The following is a 25,821-nucleotide window of genomic DNA, read 5'->3' on the forward strand; positions in this document are numbered from 1 at the left end:
TTGTCTCTGCATGCTTTCAATTCATTAAAATACGCTCTTTTGTAAACCCTAACGAACTGTACAAATATTACTTAACTTTATGGTTTTAAAGAGGCAGCAAATGTAAGAGCACGAATGACATTCACAATGTACAGAAAAATGTTTGATGTTTTATAAATATGCGAATAACATACTAGTATCTAAATCACTGTTGTTAGGAAACTATTACGTATACTAGGATAAAACTTATTTCCTTTCATGAGATGGTAAGTATACGTATGGTATCCGTTGTTTAAATAAACTCAAAATAATTATTGATTGATTAAAAGTTGCTTGTTGTGCGTCCAGTGCCGAATATTTCATGCATTTTCAGGACAAGAACACATTAACAATCCATACATAAGTAAAAGTAGGTCGACCGGGATGAGGGGTGGAAAATTTGGACAATCACTAGAAAGTGAGGACAAGTTGGATATATAGGGGCATAAACTTTGTTTTGCAGCAGGCCACCCATAAGAACCCCTCAGAGAGTTGTTGCAAGGGTTCTTTTACGCGCAGAGAGCATGGCACTCACCCTACACGTATACGAGGCTTGAATATTCTAGTCCTTAGTTTTGTAACTTGTGAACATATGTTTTATAAAATAAAATATTGATATTTTGTTCTTCGTTGTTTTTGTCATTGTCTGTACGTGTTTATCGGAGGAATCTGATGTTGGTGGTCTGTCGTGCTGTCGGTTAATAAATTATTATATGTACTCATTGTTGAAGACCGTACGGTAACCTATAGCTGTTAACTTATGTCATTTGGTCTCTGGTGGAGAGTTGTCTCATTGGCAATTATATCACATCTTCTTATTTTTATACACATAAATATAAAAATAAGAAGATGTGGATGATTGCCAATGAGACAGACGACGGACGACGGACGCCAAGTGATGAGAAAAGGTCCAGGTGAGCTAAAATTGAAAACACGACAGAGGTGAGACCTCTTTCTCTGCCTTCCAATCCTCGTAGAACCAAAATAGACATATATAACCCCGCCACATTCTGTATGTGCCTGTCCCAAGTCAGGAGCCTGTAATTCAATGGTTGTCGTTTGTTACTGTATATCATATTTGTTTTTCGTTCATTATTTTGTACATAAGGGAGCTACCATTTGATTTTTAGGGGGGGGGCTAGGATGAAAAATTGTGTCCTGCATTTTTTTTTTTTTTTTGTAATCTCTGTCCTGTCTTTTTATTTTTCACTCTATTCGGTCCTGCATTTTTTTATTAGTTTATCCTGACTTTTTTTTACATATATTGTCATCCTGCCTTTTTTTTTTGCAAAGTTGCTCATTCTGCCTTTATTTTTTACACAAAACACCTGTCCTGCCTCTCGTTTGAATTTTTTTACATTTGTCATGGCCTTTTATAGCTGACTATGCGGTATGAGTTTTACTCATTGTTGAAGGCCGTACGGTGACTTATAGTTGTCTCGCTGGCAATCATACCACATCTTCTTATTTTAATATTAACTATTCAGATCGATAAAAATAACAAAAACACAGACCGGACGTGGCAGGGTATTTATACATCTCTAACAACAAAAAAGACACAAAGTACTGATCTGAGAGTATTCGCAGTTACTGGCAGCTAGTTCAAGGACAACTAATCAACCACACTTGGCCACAATCACTATTAGGGTATGTAGTTTAAAAAATGTGTCCGATGATCCCGCCTGCCGACAAACATGGCCGACATGGCTAATGAAATGCTCCTCGGGGCGCAGCTTGATAAGACTGCAGAGGTCGAACCCTGAGCAGTTGGGGCAAGTATGGACACTGCATACGTTATTGATACAGTTCTGAAATTGGACTGTGATTAAATATTTGACACATCGTAGGTTTCTGACATAGAATAAATGTTGTCAAAGAACAGTTTTTAGGCTTAATATATATGTATAATCGCCTAAAAAGTGTACAAAACAACACCAATATTAAGAAAAAGGAAACATTAAATGTAAGTATCTATAAATATTTCGGATAAAGATCTGATATCCTTCATCAGTATGATTATGATGTTATTTATATTATAAATATGTATATAGCATTTTGAAAATAAATTAATACAGAATAAAAAACAAACCTAACACGAAGTTCTTCAAAACAAAAAATACAAAAAAAAATGAAAAAAAACAATTTCCAAAATATCATTCATCATTAATACAGCCCTTCCTGGAGTGGTACTATCAGAAACTGTACATAATCATCTCTATATGTTAACAAACTCAGTTTTTTGTTTTAAACATCTGTTAAGTAATATTATCTGTCCCTTTATCAGCATGAGATGACAGATTTACAGCTCTACTTAACCATTTTATAATTGAGAGAAAAATATGAAATTTTCATTCGGAAGGGTTTAGATGTAAAACTGAATACAAAGTCTTTAAAAAATCTATAAAACTTACCATTCATTATATTTAAAATATCTAATAATGAACAGTTAATTTCAAACTATATTTATACATAATTTCTTCTCTGAAATTAGATTTGATGCTATATCTATTTTAACTATGACTCTGCTTATAATTTCTATTAATTGTGCAACACAGCTCTGAATTTGGATTGTGATTATATATTTGCCATAGCATAGTTTCTGACACAGAATGAATGTGGTCTAAGAACTTAAAAAATTGAAATTGGACATTTACCTATTATCCAAAATCTAAATACATGTTTAAATTCAGCACATCAAAGAACCCCTTGAATTCAATTTTGTTAAAATCAAACAACGTTTAATTTTGGACCCATTGGACCTTAATGTGGACCAATTTGAAAACTGGGCCCAATATTAAAAATCTAAATACAAGTTTAGATTTAGCATATCAAAGAACCTCATATATTCAATTTTTGTTGCAATCAAACAAATTCAATTTTGGACCCTTTGGACCTTAAAATGAACCAATTCAAAAACAGGGCCCAAAATCCAAAATCTAAATACACGGTTAGATATTGTATATTAAAGAACCCCAAGAATTCAAGACTATGTATTAAACCGCATTGAAATTGGTCAAGAAATAATCAATGTATACAAAGTATTAGAAAAGTATTGTTTTTGGTCTCTGTTTCCAAATGGCTAGGGTCATAACCCCTGAAATCAATCCCAACCTTCTTTTTTTTTGGTATGGAACCTTGTGGTACAATTTCATAGAGGTCAAAAGACTTATACTCAAGTTATTATCCGGAAACCAGAAAATCTTAGGTTTTTCGCCCCTTTTTGGTCCCTAATTTCTAAAAGGTTTGGGCCATGACCCATAAAATCAATTCCAACCTTGTGGTAAAATTACATAGAAATCCATAAACTTATACACAAGTTATTGTCCTGAAACAGGAAAAATGATTGCTTTTGATCCCTCTTTGGTCCCTAATTCTAAAACAGCTAGGACAATAAACCCCAAAATCAATCCCAGCCTTCCTTTAGTGGTATGGAACCTTGTACTACAATTTTTTAGGGGTCAATATACTTTTACCCAAGTTTTTGTCTGAAACCAAATGTCTTCGGACGACGACGACGTAAACAACGCCATAACATTATACGAACGCAAAATTTTTGCGATCGTATAAAAATAGAACATGGGGGTAAAATGCAATAATTGTCTATTATCTTGAAAACTGCTGTAAATAGAGAAACTCTGACTGATACAAAAATGTTCCGAATGATTAGATCTACATAATGTTAATTGACATCAAAACCGTCAGACGACTTCTTATATGAGTTATTGCCCTTAAACAACGAATTTCACCAATTTTTTTGCATTTTTGCCTATTATCTAAAATAAATGGGGAATGTGTCCATAGGACAAAGATGATGCACCCGTTTGTATATCATATACAGTTATAAGGGGACATAACTGAAGAACGGTAAAAGTGACGCTACCCAAATTTGTACTTGATCTGAGTTTTGTGGTAATAAGTGTTGTGTATAAGTTTCATAACATTTGGTTGAGGCACACTAAAGTTAGAGAACGGAAACGAAAAATTCATCATTTTTTTTCCATTTGTAAAGGAACATAACTCTAGAACGGTTAAAGTGACGCCACCAAAATTCAAACTTGATCTGTGTTTTGTGATAATAAGCATTGTGTATAAGGTTTATAACATTTGGTTGAGGAAAACTAAAGTTAGAGAACGGAAACCAACTTTGGAACGGACAGACGGACGTACGAACGAACGGACAATGGTAAAACTAAATGCTCCCTCCGCTACGGCGGGGGCATAAATATATAATAGATAGACAGAAATTTCGAATTGCAAAAATGATCAGCAAGACCAGATCAACAAATAAGTCGGCATGAACGAAATCGTTAGTTGATTCCTCAATGGAGTTATTGCGCGTTAATGAAGATTTTCCACAACTTTTGCATTTTTACCCATTATCTTGAAAACTATATACTAGATAAAAAGAAACTTTGAAAAGAAAAAAATGATCAGCAGGATAAGATCTTCAAATACGCCAGCATAACTGAAATTGCCAGTTAACTCTTAATAGAGTTATTTCCCTTAAATGACCATTGTTTAAGATGCAGGTGAGTGACACAGGGTCTTTATAGTTTCTAGTTCAACAGTATAAACAGTATAAGGCTGGCAACCCGTCCATTTCAAAGTGTTTAAAGGTAGCTTATCTCATTTGTGGAACAAGGGGGCAAACCTCATGCATAAAACATATTCATATATTAATGGTTGTGTAGCAAAGACTACAAGAGTAATTACAGTAAATGATCTCTTTTAAGAATTTTACTTATATATATGTTAAAATCCCTGATGAACTTTCAATGGGCTTTGTTGGTGGTTGTTGATGCCTGTTGTGTTGTCCAGTTTTGTCTCGCCTGCGACGAAAGACTAAAACGCGAGACATTAGGATTACTATCCGGTGTCGTTAACTGTTTGTATAAAGCTTTATATTTAAGGTGGTAGAAGACCTGGATGCGTCATATCTTGTATGCAGATGCCTTATGTTACGACTTTTCGGTCTGTCGTTTGTCCATTGTCCTTGACCTCATATTCATGGTCAAGCGACTGCTTAAAAAAATTGTTTAATCTTTTTTTGTCATGTGAAGTACTAAAATTGAGAATGGAAATGGGGAATGTGTCAAAGAGACAACAACCCGACCTTATTATGATTAATTGGATAACTATATATAATTTGGTATATGGGACCCTTGCAAGGTTTACATGTCCGCAGTGACCTTGACCTCGTTTCATGAATCAGTGTACAAGGTTAAATTTTCATTGTCAAGTCCGTATATTATAAGCAATATGACAACTATTTATTTGGTGAATGAAAGGTTGTAAGGTGTACATGTCCGACTGATAGGCTTCATCTGACCTTGACCTCATTCCATGGTTCATTGGTCAATGTTAAGTTTTGTGGTTTGGTCTGTTTCTCAGATACTACAAACAATGGGACGTATGTAATGATTGTAAAGAGTACATTTCTATTTGGCAGGTTTCGTGCAGTTTCTGTCTTGCAGGGTTCATCTGACCTTGACCTCATTTCATGGTTCATTTGTCAATGTTAAGTTTTTGTGGTTTGGTCTATTTCTCAGATACTACAAACAATAGGACCGCTGTTTTTGATGTATGTAATGATTGTAAAGTGTACATGTCTGTTTGGCAGGTTTCGTGCAGTGGCTGTCTTGCAGGGTTCATTTGACCTTGGACCTCATTTTTACGAATCATTTGTCTTTGTCAATGTTTAATTATCGTAATTATGTCTGTTTCTCGAATTATATGAGCAACCATATATATAAGGCTAACTATATTTGGTGTATGGTATTACTGTATTATTAAAGGTGTACATGTCTGTCTGGCATGGTTCATCTGATCTTGATCCCATTTACAAGGATCATTGATAATGTTATGTGTATGTGATACTTGCAGTAAAACCTTAATATTAATATAGACCTTCAACATAAATTCAATCATGATAAGTTAACTCATGTTTACCTTGCATGATCTTTAATAACACAAAAAATGCATTTTATATTGTATGGTCAGCATAGAACACAATGCTCCATAATTGAGGTTCAGTTGCTCAGGAACATATATACTGTTCCCAGAGTTGCTACTTCGGTTTTTGATAGAAAATATACAATATAAATATACCAAGGAGACTAGTTCAATTAATGGCATATATTTTTATTCGTATAAATTTATTATCTGTCGTAAAAAAACAAAAACAAACTAACAATGGAAAATGAAAGACACATGTAGATAAGTAATAATTGACTATTGCACACAATTGTAATATTATAGCACCATACTATCATCTCCATTTATATACCCTTCTTATAAAATATGTGCACATAACTGAAATAAGAGTATCATACGCGACTAGATTGTCAAATGCATGGTATAGTTCTGTAAAATTATTTGAATGTTTTGAGTATCTTGTGTGAGACGTAGATACTTGGTCACGTGATTGTAATTCTGTTGTAGCTTTTATTTTGTAGTCATTTTGATCTGAAAGTTTTGTTTCCTTTTCTTGTCTTTCTTTAGGCTCTGAATTTACTGCTGTTAATATCTCGTTGTCATCATTAGCATTTTCGTTTGATGTTTTATCGGTTCTGACATCAGCTATTTCCTTTATATTTTCCAGGTTACCTTCATCACCAACTTCTTTTTCATGTTTTGCGATCAATTCTTCTGATTTTTCTTGTAAATCTGCAGTTTCAACATTTTTTTCGTCATCTTCCTGAACCTTTTCTTCATTATTATCGCCACACTTCACTATATTGTTATCGACGTAACCATAATTTGCTTCAAATGGTTGTCCCTCAACATCTCCCCCTTCCAAAGATCTCCTGACATTATCCTCAAACTCATCTTCTGTTATAGCTGGACATATAAGTGGGCAAAGTGGGTCTTCAGTGTTAGGATTATAGAACAAAAACAACAAGGCTTGCACACAGTCATCGAGTTCGTTGTCTTCGGTCCAATCGTCTAGTAAACTCACACATATATTAGTATCTTCAAAGCTATCTCCTATAGTATCAATATTTGGATGGTATATTGGTGTGGTACAGATGATTTGGGGTACAATTTCTGGATAATTTTCTGTGCACATTTGAAACTGAAAGATAACACGAAAAAGCTTGTTAGTGTTTATGTTGTTGTATCTAGCATATTGTTATAACTCATATATGATACATATAAATCAACTAAACCGAGTGAACTTAACCATTTGGAAATGTCAAGAGACCATTAAGATAGCCTAGCTACTAAGCTATTAACCATTAGCCCACTTCTATAAGTTGTTCTTTTTTTAATCCATGTGACAGTCTTAGTAGACTTGGTACAAACCCAGTCAAGGATACTTTAATGGATTTTTTTTTCTATCTATATGGTAGCAGGGGTATTGAAATACTATATTATAGTGTAGACGTGTTTCCTGGGCTCCTATTCAGCAGCAGGACCATAAATGATTATTATTTCAATGAAATTATAATTATCCACCGTTTCTTCTGGTTCACTCACTTCTTTCCTTTTTTAAATAATTATATCATTTGTTTTTGTCATAAATATTCATAGATAATCTGCACGTTATAAGCAAATCATGATCAATCAGATTCACATTAGACCATGGTCTAGCCGTGAAATTCTATCAATTTATCTGACAGATAATCGGTTGGAAATAGAGAAAGGAACTGCATGCAAATAGGATTGTATTGTATATGACGCCTATCCCTTCAGCAAAACCGACTTGTAAATTAAGTCAAAACGGTTTGACCCGTTAGAAATCCTTATATAACATCAAATCAAATAAATTCTGATTCTTTCGTTTTCCAGTTTACAGATATGAATTTAAAAAAAAATAGATATATCATGTATCATAGGTCAAATTTATTTGTTCAGTGTATGTTCACTGGTGTTAATATGTCCTTTGATTGAGTTAAGCTATTTCAGTTGATATTTTATAGTGTGTCTTTCTATGTTGCGATGTTACACTATTGTTTCAGAAAAAGGGTGAAGGTTTTGTACCATTAAAACGTTTAAACCCGCTGCAATTGTTTGCACCTGTCCTAAGTCAGGAATCTGATGTTCAGTAGTTGTCGTTTGTTGATGTGGTTCATAAGTGTTTCTCGTTTCTCGTTTTTTATATAGATTAGACCGTTTGTTTTCCCGTTTGAATGGTTTTACACTAGTAATTTTTGGGGCCCTTTATAGCTTGATGTTCGGAGTGAGCCAAGGCTCCGTGTTAAAGACCGTACTTTGACCTATAATGGTTTACTTTTATAAATTTTGACTTGGATGGAGAGTTGTCTCATTGGCACTCATACCACATCTTTATATATATATGTACATCAATTAGCAGCAATCATGGCCAACGACAAAAAAAAAGCAAGTCTGAGATTACTCTGAGGTCTGATGACATTTTTTAGAATTTTCTTGGACCGAGGGTCACAAAACCAAGCGATCTACTGGTCAATATATCTTTTTTTTTCTAACAATATACCCAGACTAGCTTTTATAGTTTCCTTTGTAGTATAACTGTTTGGCCAAATGTTTGAAAGTCATAATCTGTACTGAGTAAGAAGTATAAAGCTAAAACAGATGAGAGGTTTTTGGTATTTTTATGATAGAATGTAAATAAAATGTAAAAGTCAGCTGAAAATCCTATGAAAGGGAATTTCATGAGGAATATATGGTATTAAAAAAACCCATGCAGAACATCAAAATCGGATCTGAAATTTTCGGTTTCGATTTAATAATTCTCTTTATCACCTTAGCTAATGTAAAGACCGACCCCAAATAAAAACATATAGCTATGATAGATCTCCCTAAATAAAATTCAAACAAACTAATCAAAAATACAATTTACTGGGACCTCTAACGTTTTTCCTCAGTACCACAGCTATAGGTGGCTTTATCTGCTATTTTACAATTATGAAATTAATCCGGTAATACAGGACAGTTTCATTTTCTAAAAATACCGTAATATATGTATAAACCTACCGTAAATTTAAACTTGCCACTTGCGTATGGACCCCCGGATGGGGCTATTTCCAGCACAAATGTGGAACAATCATCTGGGTCCCAGTCACATATACTGGCCTGTCCTCCCGATAGTTTGCCTATATGCCTCAAAAGATTGTGCAAATCTTTTGCGCAAGTCCTCGCCATGGTTAGTTTTTCCTCGGATCAGTTCAGTGTATTTCCTATGCCCACTCTCTCAACAAAAATGCTCAACATCGAACAATTTTTATCTGAACGACGGAGAAGTCGTTTGTCTGGATCTTCTTGGTCACATATTAAGTCCAGAACTTCCACTTTTTCTCTATTTCTACTGATTCATCTATTTCATTCTGTGGTGTAATGGATATTTCAAGCGTTATTGACTTTTTATAGTAGTCACAACCAAAGAATATTTATGATGAAATCACGATGTAATGTTTAGACGTGGTAAAGTCTAGCTGCTATGTTTACTAACCAATCAAAATGGAGGATTCGACTATATCATTTCTATATTTAGAATTTATTTATGGTAACGGGAAACTACGTCTACTCGAAATTTTCTACATTTTAGATAAACGTTTTATTCTCTGTCTCTTTCAGATCTCCTTGGGTGTGATCCAATCAAACGCATTAAATGGATTGAGAAATAATTAAAAGAATTCTAAAAATAAAGAACATAAAAAACTGAAACTGTTAATTATAGTACAAAACAGCCTTTTTTCAAATCAAATATACATAGAAAAGAAATAACTACAACTAATGTGACGCGTAAAACAACTATATATATATATATATATATATATATATAGATTGCCTAACAATGTAATTTTAACACACTATTTAGTATGTAAATATACGAATGTTTAAAATATTTACAAAATGATGAAAATAAACGCAATATTTCGCTAGACTAACTAGCTTTATCAAGCGTGCATCTATCCAGGTGAAATCGGATGTAGATGATAAGAAACTTTTGCAGCTCAATGTATATGTTGCACTTGAATTTAGCTGCCTTGAAAATAATACATAATTTGGATGAAGTTCAAGATTTTTACAAAATTGGTAGTTGAAGTTAGTAACGTCCATTGGCCAATATTACAGGATAAAAAGGACGATGCTGTGTACTAAATTATTCTTTATCTTTCCTGTATCTTTTCTCATCTTTTTCGTTAAGACCATCAGGTTCTAAAGTGTGGAGTTGGTGGATCCAAAAATTTTCTCTTCTCCTTCTCGCCGTGGTGTCCCACTCGGTGTTGACTTCTATGATTTGGAAGGTAACATTATCAAAAGAATGTTTCGTTGAACGAAGATGTCTTGTGAGAGGACAGTTTTTGTTGGTTTTGTACCATGAACGATGGTTATTGAGCCGAATATTAAATTTGTCCATTGTTTCTCCCACATACTGAATGCCACATGTGTCACATGTTAATATATAAATTGAGTTCTCCGTTTTACAGTTGGAATTTGAGTAGATGGTATAATTTTGTTTAGTAACGGAGCTGATGAAAGAACTGCTTGTATTGGCAGCTTTACAACACAAGCAGTTCCTTCGACCACATTGTTTGTAGCAACCGGGAGATGGAGTCGGCTGCTTTGCTAATACAGATGTCACTAATTTGTCACGGATGTTTTTAGGTCTTCTGAAGGCCATGACTGGTGGTGAGGAAAATACTTTTTTAAGATTTGAATCATTTTCTATAATTTTCCAATGCTTCTGAACAATGGAAGACACATTTTTAAAATCAGGGTGGTAAGTGAGTACAAGGGGTGTTCTGTTAGCTGCTTTATTCTTATCTTTGTACTCTAGAAGTTCTAGGCGACTAGTTTTGTTTGCTCTTTCGAAAGCGCTATCAATGATGTTGTTATTATATCCTCGAACAACTAGATGTTTACGTAGTTGTCCAAGTCTAGCATTTTGCGTATTTTCAGTAGAGCATATTCTCTTGATTCGCAATGCCTGGCTGAATGGGATGCCACGGGAGCAGTGTTTAGGATGGCAACTTTTAGGAGAAAGGAATTGATGTTTGTCCGTTTGTTTGGTATGAAGGTCCGTTATAATGGTTCCGTTCTTGATGTAACTCGTAGTGTCGAGGAAGTTTATTTTCTCCATAGATGATTCATATGTAAATTTTATTGAATGGTGGAAAGAGTTACAGTGTCCTAGAAATTCATTAAGATGTTCTTGTGAATCTGTCCATTTGAAATCAATATCGTCAATGAATCGGAACCATGATAAGGGCTGGTATGGAGCACTAGCCAAGAGGCGTTTTTCAAGTTGGCCCATAAATATGTTGGCATATGACGGGGCCATTTTTGTGCCCATACTAGTACCGTCTATCTGGAGATAATGTTTTTCATTGAAAGAGAAGTTGTTGTTCTCTAGCACTAGTTTCAGAAGTGTAACAAGGCACTCAGTTGGAGGATTTTTTTCACTACGAGTGTTCCATACCTCTTCACACGCTGCTATTCCTTCGTCTTGTGGAATGTTGGTATATAAAGAAGACACGTCCATGGATGCAAGTATAGTATTGCTTGGTAGAGGATTGAGGCTTTCCATTTTCTTTAGATAATCAGTCGTATCTTGGATGTAAGAGGGTAGTTCTTTCACATGAGGTCTTAGATGATGGTCTAAAAATTCTGATATCTTTTCAGTTGGATGACTATTTGCTGAAACAATTGGTCGACCTGGATTGCCCGTTTATTTATGTATTTTAGGCAACATATAGAATCTTCCGGCCTTTGCTTCGTTCTCAAGAGGTCGGAGATAATCAAAGGTGTCATTGTCTATATGCTTTTTGTCGAACATCTCTTGAAGGATGGTGTTGATCCTTCGAATATTATTTAGTGTTGGATCTGTGGTTAATTGTTTATAAAAAATGGAGTTTGAAAGTTGGCGATTTCCCTCTGCTATGTAATCTGTTTTATTATATATATATATCTCTTTCGGATATAACTTGAATTCTCCCTACCTCTATATTCTTCAAGTTTCCTACGGTAACACAACGAATGGAGGCCCGAGTTCTTAAAATATTCAGTACCAAATGTCCTTTATTCTCATTCAAAAGCTATTTCCTGATAATTTTGCGAAGAAGGTGCAATATGGACCTTCAGACAAAATAAGCAATATTTTTGCTACTCGGAATATGCACTCTACAGTTGCAAATAGCCTTTAGTTAGATCTCAGACCAAAACTGAATCACTGTAAGTATCTGAGAAATGATTAAGAGTTGAAATTTAAAGGAATTTTTTGAAGAAAAAAAAAACAATATGCTGGTCGGACTAGTTTCGCGTGAAGTTAGGAGGCTCCCCAAGATGCATTCTTTACACCATGTTTATTATGATATGTATAGGTCACTTAGAATTTGTGATATGAACTCGGCGAAGTAAATCTTTATCGAACTGAACGAAGAGTGATATAGGCGAGAGTGATATTTTTAGAGAGACCATGCAGGGTGTGTGTTTGCACCAAGTAACATGGTTACTAGTACTATATAGATCACGTTAGACCTGAGGTTTTGACTAGGACTACCCAGCAAACACACAACATTTTAAAAACATTTTTTAAATGTCATATGGACGTCTCTCACAAAATATTTCAATAAGATATCATTTAAACATTAAAAAAATGTTTATTTTATTGTTTTTGAAATGTTTTATTTCTAACATTTAAGTAAAATGTTTTTACAACATTAACAAAATATTATTTGCTAATATCTTTTATTCATGTTCTCAAACATTGTTCTAAAATATCCCGTAGATATTTTATAATATAAAAAAATAATATTTTCTTCAATTGTTATTTTATATTTTAACAACATTTAAAGTAAATATTTTCCAAATATCCAAAAAACATTCTGCTAAAAAATGTTTTACAGAAAATATAGTTTTGCTATTTGCATAAAATGTTTTATAACGTAAAATTAAAATGTTTTACATAAAACATCTGAAAAATATCAGCTAAATGTTTTCTATAAAATATTCTGACATACACATTACTAAATAGTCTTACTGATATTTTATTCAACATTTTACGGATATAAAAATAACATTTTATTTAAACTTTATTCAAAACCCCACAAACAACGTTTTGTGGAATTAGCTCGTTTTTTTCAGGATAAGATATTTTACTACATTTCATCAATATCACGACAAGCAAGATACTAAGGTTGAAATCCTTACTTGATATCTTGAAGATCCTTGAAGTCAGATTTTATTCCTTCTTATATTAAAATTCAAAAGAGTCAACATTAAATTAAGCAATAATGTATTAATAAACAATCACCTTTCTTTGATGTTTATTCATTTCGTTCGTGTATATTTTAGAAATTAAGAAATGAAAACTGTAACTGTACTAAGTTCAATTTTCGTATCGTTTATATGCCTTACGGAAAACCGACCTTTTCCGGAATCGACTTTTGTTTTATCACCGGAAATGATTTTGAAATTTGAATTTCGAAACGAAGACAGGATATCAACAAAGAGAGCCAAGAAAATTGTTTGTTACGCGATATATACTCACTTGGTAAGAATGATTAATCTGTTAAGATGAAACTTGTGCATTCATTGCGTGTGTTCAATCATAATCGGAACCAAATTATATCTGTTTCTGGAGGTGCGGATCAAGGCTTTGAAAAAAGGGGGCCCCTGACCAAGGCAAGCAAACGTTTGGAGTGATACTTGTAAATAGTCTATACATTTATCTTAAAAGTAGCTCCATAAGGGGGTCGGGGCCCCTAAATCCGCCACTGTTCAAGCATCTACGTACACCAATTATGAATTCGTTCATTGATATAAAAAAATTATAAGGATATGTGGCTTGTGTGTTTGATTGCCAATACACCTTATCGCTATTTGTCCGCCATTACTGGCCATGGACATCACAAAAGTTCTCATAAAATGTTGACGTCATATATGAAAATATTTGACACCACAATTGAAAGTAATACACCTTATCGCTATTTGTCCGCCATTACTGGACATCACACAACTGTCACAAGTTCCCTTAAAATTTTGACGTCATCATAAAAAATATCTGATGCCACAATGGAAAAGTGATTGTTGTTTGACGTCAAAAGTTCAAGCAGGATAGATTCTCGGGTCAAGCGGGAATAGGGATAAGGTGTATTATTGTATGACGTATGCTGACGTAAAAAGTTCAAGCGGGACAGATTTCCAAATACTGAAATAGCAATAAGGTGTATGAGACAGCTATCCACCAGAATTTAAATGACTTGGATAAAAAAAATTATAGGTCCACTTTGAAGCCTTGACAAACAAATGTTAAATTTTTCTCAACACAATTGAAACAAAACAACTTACTAACTGCCTACATTAAATACACATTATGAAAAAGAAATTTGACAGACTTAAACCAACAACTATTGCAATAAGCATGACTCAATACCTTATTTCCGAGGCACACAAACAAGTTACAATAACACTAATATAAGCACCATGTGAATATGGAGATTTTTTTTTTCTAGTAAAATCAGTGTATGTATGTATTTGCAAAACAGTAAATTAAAAGAAATGATTTGGTCGTAGGTTGATGATTAGAGATGTCTTGTTATTTTCCCAAAACAAGAACGATTACTAAAAACATGTGCAAATACTTGTCAAAGAAGTTGGCACTCGTCTCATCCGATATAATTCTATATTCATTGCAACTCTTTTTCGGATAGAAGGCCACTGTGCGTGTGTAATAAGTATAGTTTTATCAATAATTGGCATTGAAATCTTTCATGCATATGTTTTTTTCGATATTTTATTCCAAAAAGAAGCGTTGTGTACGGTGTTTAGCTGACCACATAAATCCTTCTGTACGGTGCATAGTTAAGTTGCTGTACACCGTACACAAAAACAAAATTTTCATACTCTTTTATTACCCAAAAAGTTTCAAGGAATGAGTAATCACAGGTAGGTTTATGATTGGTAACTATTACTTTTGCCATGTATTAGCTTTCTTTCAGGTAAAACATGTAAATGTCTCGACAATTGTATCGAAATTGAAAGTTGGTGTTGACATTCACAACTATTTGCGCATTTACCAGTTTACAAGTTAATTGTTCTTATTAGAATATAAAAATTGTCTTATAAATAGGAAAAAATCGATGCGAAAATTATTTTGGAACAGGAATTTCAGATGTTGAGAAATGTACACTGAATGTTGATAAAACAAAACAAAGATTTTCGTTACCGTGTCAGTTCAAAATCTTCATGCCCGCTTGGTTAGTACCTATATCTGCTGTACGATGATACACGGTGTTAACAGCTTAATGAACATTACAAAGACTATGTAAGACTTCAGTACAAGCAAGATAATATAAACCGTTGCTTAAAATTATATTTATTGCTTCATACACACAATGTACATACAATGTATCTTTTATTTTTTAACAGGAGCTAAAAGAAAAGCCACAAAGGACAAGTTCAATATGCAGGTTTACAATTTGGAAGTGTCGCAGGTTCTTTGGAATGTCTACAACCTTTCAGGAGAATTTTTTTTGAAGTAAGATTTTCATACAGAATTACTGTTATTCCATATTTAATTCAAATATTTAGCATAAACAATGCATTACATTCAAGATTAAGGGCATACAATACAGAAAAGATATCTGGATATTTGAATAAATTATTTTTTTGTGACAAAATAGAAACAAGTTGTTTATTTAAATCAATCTTTTAGTCCAACAGTGTGCTTTCATAAACAACATATTTGCTTTCCTTTGAAGTATTTCAAATACATATAAACAACTCATTTAATGACATCTGTGTGTTTCTCGGTAGTTAAGTTATATTATTATCATCATTGCGAAAACAATGCGTAACACTTCGATAAGTTATTATGTGCCTATAGTATACTTCTAGGACTGTATCATATACCCTTAGATAAATGACAAGTTATAAACTATGTCACTCTACAGAGTTTAACACTTAAAAAGGACAATAAGATGTTTAATGACATTATGTAGCAGGGCTTTTAAAGGCCCCTACATGATACAATGCATTTAATGAAAACTAAAAAACAACAAGAAAAACAACAGCCTGATTTATACAAAACAGTAAAAGAAAAAAAATATGATAGACAACAATCAACGAGTATAATGAAATAAGACTCTTGACTGCACAAAAATCTAGTCTAAAGTTATTTATGTGTTTTTTTTTAATAACTAAATGAAGTTCAGCGTGGCATATTGCTCTCTCTTAACACGGTCAGCCATTTATGGTCCCCTTCAGACAGACTATCATCGTTATTTGTTTCAAAAGTTTAAAGGGGAGGGGATGTATATCCTTCCGGCAACGTGAATCGTTCTATAATAAAGGAATGTGCAAGAAGTTTATATATGAATGTAAGATTAATTTTTTTTTCAGAAGCATGGCACAGCAAGGAAAAGATATAAGACACTACAAGACATTCCAGGTGATTTTGAATAAGACAACCATGACAACTGATTGACTTTTTCAATGTATTCTTAAATAAATCAAATAGTTGATGTAAAATGGTGTTTTGTTCTCATCTCTTCAGCCAATTATCAATGATTATTGACTTAAGATGTAACCCTATTAGAAGTGTAGCGTTTTAGTTTAGAAAGAGAAGTTGTATTGAAAAATCTGAATTTGGGACACAAGCTTTAGTCAATGTAACTTGAACTTAAAAATGTGTATAATGTTTGCATAATGTCCAATGGCATATATGTCATGCATGTTCAGGTTGACATATGCATGATGTGTGTAAGATAGGTAATAAAAGTTGAGAGTGAAAAACTAAACATTATACCATTGTGGTTGGAATGTGGGCTTTCTTGCACTGTCTGTCGTCTGTTCACCTATATTTGTCGGATTTTGTCGAACAAATATTTTCATCACTGTTTTTCCCAAAACTGCTGATAAAGATGAGTTCATATTTAATGAGATGCTTGATAGTGATGAACTGTGATGTGTGAACAATTTTTGTATCTGGCACCTGTTTCCTGTTTGCTTATACATTGTATTTCAAAATGTTGAATGTTCTCAAATTTTTCATTACTTTAATTAGTAATGCTGATGAACAGAATGACTTCATATTTGGTAAGTGGCTTGACCATGATGAGTTGTGTCTGCCATTTTGGATGTGTCAAAATTTGTAGATACTTCTTGTTTTTAGAGACTTTGAATTGTGAATTTCATATGCTTAGCAAAACAACTGATTTATTCTTGTTTGTATATAGAATTAATCACTGTGTGTAAATTAATTTAACTAATGATTTATTATTTAAAAAAGCAGGAAACTCAATCAAAAGTACAGAAATTTTTATATTGATATGATCTAAATATCAACCAAAAACATCTTCTTAAAACATTTTGAAAACATTTTTTAGGCACAGTCTCACTTGCAAGAAAACATCCAAAAAACATTTTTATAACATTATTTGATGTTCATGATGTTTTTCAAACGTTCAGAAAATATTTCTAGAAAATGTTTTTTAAAAGATTATCAAAATGTTTTATACGCCATTGTTTTTCACATTATCATGATATTTCTTTACAACATTTTAATTATATTATGCAAATATTTTAGAAAATATTTTAGAAAATGTTTTAGCGATATATATTCTACCATACATTTAATGTTTTTCTCACGTTTTTTTGTGATATTTTCATGACATTAGACACAACATTTTAAAAACATTTTAAAGATGTTTTTGTGTTTGCTGGGTAGGAAGCAATATTTGATCTGCGAAGTCAATGAAGTAAAAGATATAGACCAGAATGCAGATGCGGATCCAGGATTTTGAAAAAGGAGGGCCGCAAAGTTTCGAGTTGGACATGTAAAAAGTCTATGGATTTAAGCATATATGTAGCTCTAAAAGGGATACATGGGTCCCCTCTAAATCTGCCTCTGGAATGATCTGCTTTTATGTGGTGGGAGTCTGCATTACTCCCAACATGCATCCTTACACCTTGTAATATAATATGATTGTAGACCAGGAAGTTATCTAACAGGACATTAAACTTAACCGAAGTGTGAAATTAGGTCAGAGTGAAAATCTCTATGTGCTGTCCTTACACCACAACAAGTTATATACTGGTAAACTTATATCTAATAATTAAACTCGGGTTTCTTTCTTTTAGTAGATAAATGTGTGAGGCTTTATTTTCCTCGGTGTTCTCCTCGAATCTTTTTCAATTTTTGTATAGAAATTACATCTGAATATAGACATATGAATATATAATCCCTGTCTTGCATTGGACCGACACATTGATCGGTTTTTAAACCTGGTTCACAAGGAAACAGTCCGCAAGAAGACATGTCACCCTACACCGGACACATTATTCTGACTCCGAGTCAACCAGTCTTTCTCCTATCTGTCAAGTGATTAGTCAATGAGAAGCAACAACACCCAATTTTCAAGTCTTTGGTTTGGCCCCCGGGATTCGAACAAACGACATACTCGAGGTGAGCACGCTACCACAAAACCACCGAGTCGGTCAAAGAAAATTAATTTGGAATCAAGTTTTCTAAAGCTTAATAAAAGGGATTTGAATTTTAAAAGATAGTTTATCTTACAAAATCTATGATACAAAAATAAAATTATTATTCTAGTTAGATTTTAATATTTCAAGGGTTGTAAACATTACTCATTTAAAAAGAAAACGAAAAATACATAATATTAAATACAAATTATTTCTTGCGATAAACCATATATTGAGAGTTAGCAGAGCTTGGATGAGTGTGACCACGAGCGTTGTTATGTATTGATGGCCTGCTGCGACATGACCCGGATGATTTGCTTGTTGAGGATGCACCAGTATTGTCTACAACCAAGGGATTGTTATAGTACCCCATTTTAAGAACACCGTTGTGACCAATCAGAAAATGTGGAGATTTGTTTTCACAAACTTGCTTCTGGTGCATCTTTTGTCTTTCTGAGAACTGAAATTGATATTTAAAAATTAAAATAGCGTGTACATTTTATTGAAAAATATGGTATTGTGGTGATAAATATATATATATATATATTGACCAAATGTGAATATTCATATTGAATATAAATATTTAGCGCATTTTCAGCCTTATTTTTTTCATAGATACATACACGTCTAAACATGTGACAACTTTATGACAGACATTCTCCATCGGATAACACGTGGTTATACAGGGCTAACATCATAATATATATATATAATTCGTCTCAAATTAAGACCAACAATGTTAGATCTTCCAATGTGCGTTAGCAAATGTTTGTTCTTCCCTCATCGGAATTCGAACCCTTGCTTCTGTGACATCGTGGCAACACCGCCTGCACCGTGTCCAGCGCCTACGCAAATTTGAAGATCTAACATTGTTGGTCTAAATTTGAGACGAATTATATAATAGTGCCTAGAAAATCAGCCTAACAATATTAGAGTAGATCTGATTCTTTACTTCGACCCCGACCATGGCTGGATTATATAATATAATATATATATAAATGTGTGATAACTTTCTTTGCGTGTAAATTAAATCAAGACAAAAAAAATTGCCAAAGTTTTTAATCATCATAATGATTTACGTATATATCTAGATAACAAAAATGTTAAGCTAACATAAATGTGCTTCCTCAATTTTCTTCCTTGAGATATAAAAATCACCTTAACAATGTTAACAATACAAGTTATCTATAGAGTAACTCTATATTATAAATACAATAGTTGCTGTGGGCTTTGAAACAGTAATTTATTCAAACTGAAACTAAATTTTCTGCAACACATGCGCCAGACGGATGTTTCTTGTATTAACACACCTTCAACTGTTTCGGTTCTTATACACCCTTGGCTTTTTAAATAGTCGGCTTTTTGAGCGTTCCTGATGAAGGTAAATCCAGAATGGTTTGCCGTCTCATTGATGTTTATCATGGGACTATCATAAGTTTTGGGTTTACCCCTCTCTCTTCGCTTATTGGTGTATATAATTATATATTAGTATAGTGTAAAATAAATTGACTACGGAGTATAAATTCATGAAACTACATCCTTACACACATTTTGAGCGTTCCTGATGAAGGTAAATGAAGAAATGCGCTTTGGACGCAGGAAAGTGTTGTTTTCATTATTGTAACAAATTAACCAAAAGCAAAGAAACGATTAATCTATTGCTTTTCTTCTTTCAAATTCAAAAATAAGGCCTTCGATATACGGAGCACACCTCATTGCAAGTTCATGTTGGTCTCTATAGCATCGATTTGAGTTGATATTTTGGCTAGATACTGTACATTGGAGATCAGAACTGCGGGGTAATATCGACAACTTATGTTCTGTAACAGGCAAATAAATCTAACAAATACCGTCTGCTTCTGTCCAACTTTTCTGTAGGAAAAAAATAAGCATGCGTAGCAACAGATGAAAATTATCCCAAAAAATTCTCCCGCCCCTACCCCCGAATATCAAATGGCCGCCCCCTTATTATATTGTACATGTTTGTACCTGAGTAAATTTGGGAGTTGTTTGTTTCTTTTTTGGTGCATCATGTCTGGTTTTAACTGTCTGTGTATCAATGTAAAATGAGTTAGCTACTTTTAACTTGATACTGTCTTGTGTATACGGCTCTGTTGTACAGAACATTGGCATCATAGGAACGCTGGGTACTACGGTACTGGTAACTCTTCTACAAACACACGTGTTGGTAGTCTTCATTGATATGTCCTCAATTTTTCCCATAGTATATTCTTGTCTACAAAATTCCAGTCTTGTGGTCAGTTACACATCAAAAATATCACACACACAAACATATAATCAAATTGACCTGGTTTTTGCTTAATTTTGTTTGTCATGTACAAATTATTTTATATGTTCTGAGCACTCTGTATTAGATACGAGTATACAAATTGTTGGTTGGCCTGTCGGTGTGTTTTGCATACATCACACGTTTTGTGTTCGTTTACAGCTGGTTTGGATCATCATGACTATATGTACATATAATATTCAAATGTTTACCTAATGAAGTATATAAATATCCAACATGCATGTACAATAACAAACAAGCTAGTAGCCGACTATACCATTAAGAATTTATACAAAAAAGGAATTTGATTTTGTCGTTAAAAAGAAACGGAATATCTTTCAATAATTGGATTAAGAGGTAACCGTTGTTTACAATCAAATGTCCACAGAAAATTTGTTCAAGCCTGTAACATTTTTTTCAGTGAAAAAATACTGTTTAGGTCAGTGATATTAAAGGGATGGTTCACCAAATGCATTTTATAAGGTTTATGTTTGGGGTTTTTTTTTTCTTTCATACTCATGCATTGATGTTACTGGCTAACAAGGAACATAGTTCTAAATGAACTATTTAATGATTAATTATCCTACATTTGATCCCAATAGTTTGCATAGCTATGCAGATGTGATGCAAATTCGTGCATTTTGTCAAACCGAAAGTTTGATTTTCCATTTAACTAATGTTTCACCAGACAACAAACTTGGTTGAACCTAAAATTTAGATATTGTATCTCGAATATGCTGCAAGCCAAAAATGCCTCCTGATATTGTAAAGTTTTAACGTTTCTGGTTGCTGTTGTACCACACCGCGACCGTGATTCTCTGGTGGAATCCTGTTAGCTAATGCAAAGTTATTACAAGTAGTATAAAGCAAGACGTTTAACCCGCCTGTCTAAGAATCAATGACGTAACCAGATGTAAATTTGGATGTTGTATAATATTATATCAAATTAGGAATTAAATTAGTATGTGTTTTAATTGATATACCTGTATTGTTCTATATAGTTTTCCGAAAACTCAAAATGGACAAATTTATACTGTATTGGACTAGTTGATCTACTTGTATATCCAGGGGTAGTGTAATTAGACAGTGTGACCTTCTGCTGATCAGTTGACTTTCTTTCTTGATTCTGGGTACCAGCTCCTCCGTTTGTGATAGGTCTCGTAAAACCAAAGCGATCTTTAAGCTGTTTTGTCTTTCCCGTTTTTTGTGTAGTTTGTGACGGAGAATCAGTCTTCAATACATTTAGTTTGGCTGAAGCAGAGTGACTCCGGTGTTTCACACTATCCTCTAATTGTGTTGTATTGCAATGAACAGATGTTGCAGAGTGCTCCGTGGAACAAGTTTTCCATCCACTGAATTCATCCTGGAAAAAAAGCAGTGCAAACCATTTTAGAAGAGATTTCTTTACAATCCTTATATATGGTATACATCTATCCTGCTTCAAGTCCTATAATATACGTCAGTCTCCACATTCTTTATGTGCCTTTCCCAAGTCAGGAGTCTCTTATTCAGTGGTTGTCGTTAACTCGTGTCTGTCATACTTATTGTTCGTTAGCTGTTTTGTATATATTATAGGTTTACAGATGTATTGATATTCATTTGCATATTTCTATCCGATGCAGCTCACTTGATAAATTTCATGCTTCCGAAGCGCTTTCCTAGATTTACCTTCATCTGAAACGCACAGCCGAATTTTTAAAAGCCAAAGATGTATAAGAACCGAAACAGTTGAAGAACTACATGACCAAAAGGTACCTACAAATAATAGTCAAACCCATGCAATGTCAACTTTGACTGAGGGAGTTGAAACCTTAGTTTCTTACTTATTTTCTCAATTTATAAACGGAAAATCTATGAAAAGTTTGTTATAAATCATGTTAGTACAAAAGTACGGATTATTGAGCTAATGATACACTCGGGGACTAGTATTCTACCAGCAGCGGTATCGTCCCAATGCTGTAAAAAACGAAAAACAACACTTCATGAATTTCGTGCGTTCGCAGCGCTTTTTCTGGATTTACCTTAATTCATCAAGAACGCTCAAAGCCAAATATTTGAAAGCCAAGGATGCATAAGAACCGAAACAGTTGAAGAGCTATATGACCAACAGGTACCTAAAAATAATAACCAAAAGGTCAACTTTGCCTAGGGGATTCAAAGTAAAGTGTGTAGTACATGTACCTTTACACTATATTCTGTCAGTCTAATTGAAATATAGATCTCCGATTTCTTTATCCTTATATATACGAGCACGCGAGTTAAGATAGATTTATAGTCTCTAGTACCTGTACCTTCAAACTAAAGTCTGCAGTACTTGCATATATTCAAACTGAAGTGCGTAGTACATGAACCTTTACGCTATTTATAGTCTGTAGTATATGTACCTTCAAACTATAGTCTGTACTGTAGTGCATGTACCTTCAAGCTATAGTCTGTATTACTTCAAATTTACATTCCAACTAGTGTATAGTACCTGGGACATAATATATTAGTATCATGGTCTCAGATAGTACATGCACTTTAACTATAGTCTGTAGTATCTGTTAATTGTTTTCTACCTTCAAACTTTATTCTATAGCACCTGCTGACCGTTTTCACTACCTTCGAACTATAGTCTGTAGTACCTGTTTACAGTTTCCACAATAACTTCCTTCAAACTATAATTCTATATAGTACCTGTTTACTGTTTTCATTCGGCTCTTGATATATAACAGCGCTTGAACATCTGTTCTTTTGTACATTTTCCTTCTCAATCGTCTTAACAAAGGTACTGTCTTTTATTAACGTTTTCGCGTCTTCATGTATATCTTCGTTTTCCCTCATTGTGTTTGTGGCATTGTTTTCAAACATCTCTTTGTAAACACAAGGCAAGTACACAGGGTTTATTTCATAGATGATGTTCCTAAATTCGGCACTGTAGCGGACACCATGACTTCCTACCCAGACAGACATATTCCTATCTGTAAAAAAGTGTCATTTTTTAAAAATAATTCTTTACATCTTTTCATTACCTAAAAGAATCAATACAAAAACAATTACTGCTACGCAAAAAGATGGAATGTCAAATTCGGAAGACAATTATGTTTACGTCTTTAGTGGAAATATGACAATAATTTACTCACATAGCTATCAGTCCATATAAGTAAGGAGAGTCGAATTTAGAAGAAAACAAACAATGAATTCATTTTAGTCCAATGCTGCTATCCTTTGAACCTTATAAATTATGGTCGCTTAGTTATGGATCGTTTGTTTCCGTTGAGAGTTCTTTGAATAAAGAAAATGTAGGGTATACGTCAATGAGTTAGCAATCCAATAACAAACATAACCAAAATACATCAGCAGGGCAACATCCAGTCTTCAAATATAGACAGGTTCTGTACAATGTATCTATCAAACTTTAAAACGTCACGTGTCTTAGGAAACAGTGAAAAAATAAAACAGAAACTATGAAATAACTGCCATCAACTCCAAATAAAAAAAAAAACATTTAAATATGACATGATACAATTAACCACTGACGAGGCTCCTGATCTCGAACAGATACATAAATATGAAGAAGGGTTATACACTTGTTTTTTTTTATATATCTCTCCTCTTTTTATACTCAGGAAGAGGATTTACAATTGGTACATTAAAGAAACATGCAATAAAGATACGACTTTTCTTCTCTTTATACGACACAACCATTTGCATAAACTCATAAAAAAATCAGAAATTTTACAATTGAATGGAATGGTGTTTCAATAAATCTGTGCGTTATTATACCTTTTGCAAAAGTCATATGCAAATAAATATTCATACAGCATTGTTTTAAAAAATCGTTCCTCGCAATGATTCCCGGAAATATTGAAAATAAATGTTTTAAAAAATCCCCTGTCAACCTTCCCTAGAATATCAAACGGCCGTTCATTAAGTCCGGATGTTGGTATAAACTATAAATAGCAAATATGTGCACAATTGATGAGGAAATTCAAGAGTCTCACATATTTAATCCAAAAACATTACAAAATTGTCTCATGATCTGTGGTATCCACGTGGTGTATCCTTTCTTTTAATATAAAAGATGCGATCATTGTATATAGTAATCAAACTTTTAATTATTTAGAGAAGGGAACTTTGAACACCAAAATAAATGCCGCATATCGCTTTTGTAATAACATTAAAACATAGCACAAATATTACATTTCAGAGGGTAAAATGTATAATTATTTAAATAATGAAATGACAAAGCCCCAAGGTCTCGAGCCATTGTTTAATTGGCACAAACGAGAAGTACAATAAAAATAGAGCAATCTCCTTGACATTTCTGTTCTCGTAGAGTTAAAGGTTAAACGTATTGTTTATTGGACTACATGCCTATAAAACGGTATACGAAGCTGTCAATATACCTTACAGTGTTAACCATTGCAAACACCTTAATTATTACTGCAGCAGGTATTTTCGGATTCCGTCTTGTAATTCATTATCTTCAAAATTTCCGTATTTTTTTATTCTCCTTTATATCTTTTTTATTAATTGTCTTAATTTAAAAAGGATCTTTGATATCTTTTGCATAACAAAATAAATGTCAATCTCGTCAGTTACTTGTACAATGCTACACCTGGTTTGTAACGTGTTTTTGTAACGATATATCATGTTTTACAAGTTGAAGGAAACTTGCTAGTTATCCGGCGTGTTAAGGTGTACTTGTAATTGAAGATAATAAACGGTGGATGTTTCGATGGAAAGTGGTAGGCGTACATTCCAACTGAAATGAAAGGGGCGCTTTCCCTTGGGTGGCAACTATCACGATTCCTTGTTTATGATATAGATAATGGTGATTTTTTCGATGAAATTATATTGAAATTATACACGTACACTTTAAACGAAAAATGGGTCACAATGTAGTATTCACACATAATAAAGATAATAGACAGCAAATATAATAATGAAAATATTCATGTCGAAAGTTCGGCATCAGTGTTGTTGTAATTTAATTGTCTTTGAATATGAATATTGTAGGGTCTTTATTTATTTCTATATTTTCAATTTAGTCAAAATGGTCTACTAATTACTCTTCGTCATAATATCAATCTGCTAGCATCTAGTTTGCCTTCAATTGGTCA

General features: G+C 33.3%; 2 protein-coding genes and 1 long non-coding RNA gene across 3 annotated transcripts; 1 reads left to right on the plus strand and 2 right to left on the minus strand.

Annotated features, from left to right (window-relative positions):
- Window positions 1-6,138: 6,138 nt before the first annotated feature.
- Window positions 6,139-9,438, minus strand: LOC127704728 (uncharacterized). The gene is made up of 2 exons (XM_052208929.1): window positions 8,977-9,438; window positions 6,139-7,093 (listed from the first exon to the last, which is right to left on the minus strand). Exons 1-2 carry the CDS (start codon window positions 9,142-9,144, stop codon window positions 6,287-6,289), a joined length of 975 nt encoding a protein of 324 aa, XP_052064889.1. The 5' UTR covers window positions 9,145-9,438; the 3' UTR covers window positions 6,139-6,286.
- A 3,432-nt stretch (window positions 9,439-12,870) lies between these two features.
- Window positions 12,871-16,476, plus strand: LOC127704743 (uncharacterized). Its single transcript, XR_007983470.1, has 3 exons — window positions 12,871-13,498; window positions 15,376-15,484; window positions 16,348-16,476. It is a non-coding gene; the product is annotated as an uncharacterized LOC127704743 (long non-coding RNA).
- Window positions 16,477-18,637: 2,161 nt separating this feature from the next.
- LOC127706570 (uncharacterized) lies at window positions 18,638-23,672 on the minus strand. The gene is made up of 4 exons (XM_052211225.1): window positions 23,393-23,672; window positions 21,700-22,079; window positions 20,419-20,665; window positions 18,638-18,889 (listed from the first exon to the last, which is right to left on the minus strand). The coding sequence occupies exons 1-4, from the start codon at window positions 23,666-23,668 to the stop codon at window positions 18,638-18,640; spliced, it is 1,155 nt and encodes a 384-aa protein (XP_052067185.1). The 5' UTR covers window positions 23,669-23,672.
- Window positions 23,673-25,821: the final 2,149 nt, after the last annotated feature.

The sequence above is a fragment of the Mytilus californianus genome, unplaced genomic scaffold (assembly GCF_021869535.1).
Source record: "Mytilus californianus isolate M0D057914Y unplaced genomic scaffold, xbMytCali1.0.p SCAF_6, whole genome shotgun sequence".
Taxonomy (NCBI): Eukaryota; Metazoa; Mollusca; class Bivalvia; order Mytilida; family Mytilidae; genus Mytilus; species Mytilus californianus.

Coding starts and splice junctions, on each gene's coding strand:
- LOC127704728 (XM_052208929.1), bottom strand. CDS start 9,144: ATGGCGAGGACTTGCGCAAAAGATTTGCACAATCTTTTGAGGCATATA. Junction 7,094..8,976: donor GTGGCAAGTTTAAATTTACG/GTAGGTTTATAC, acceptor GTTATCTTTCAG/TTTCAAATGTGCACAGAAAA.
- LOC127706570 (XM_052211225.1), bottom strand. CDS start 23,668: ATGTCTGTCTGGGTAGGAAGTCATGGTGTCCGCTACAGTGCCGAATTT. Junction 20,666..21,699: donor AACTATATAGAACAATACAG/GTATATCAATTA, acceptor GGAATTTTGTAG/ACAAGAATATACTATGGGAA. Junction 18,890..20,418: donor CAACTCCCAAATTTACTCAG/GTACAAACATGT, acceptor TATCAATTTCAG/TTCTCAGAAAGACAAAAGAT.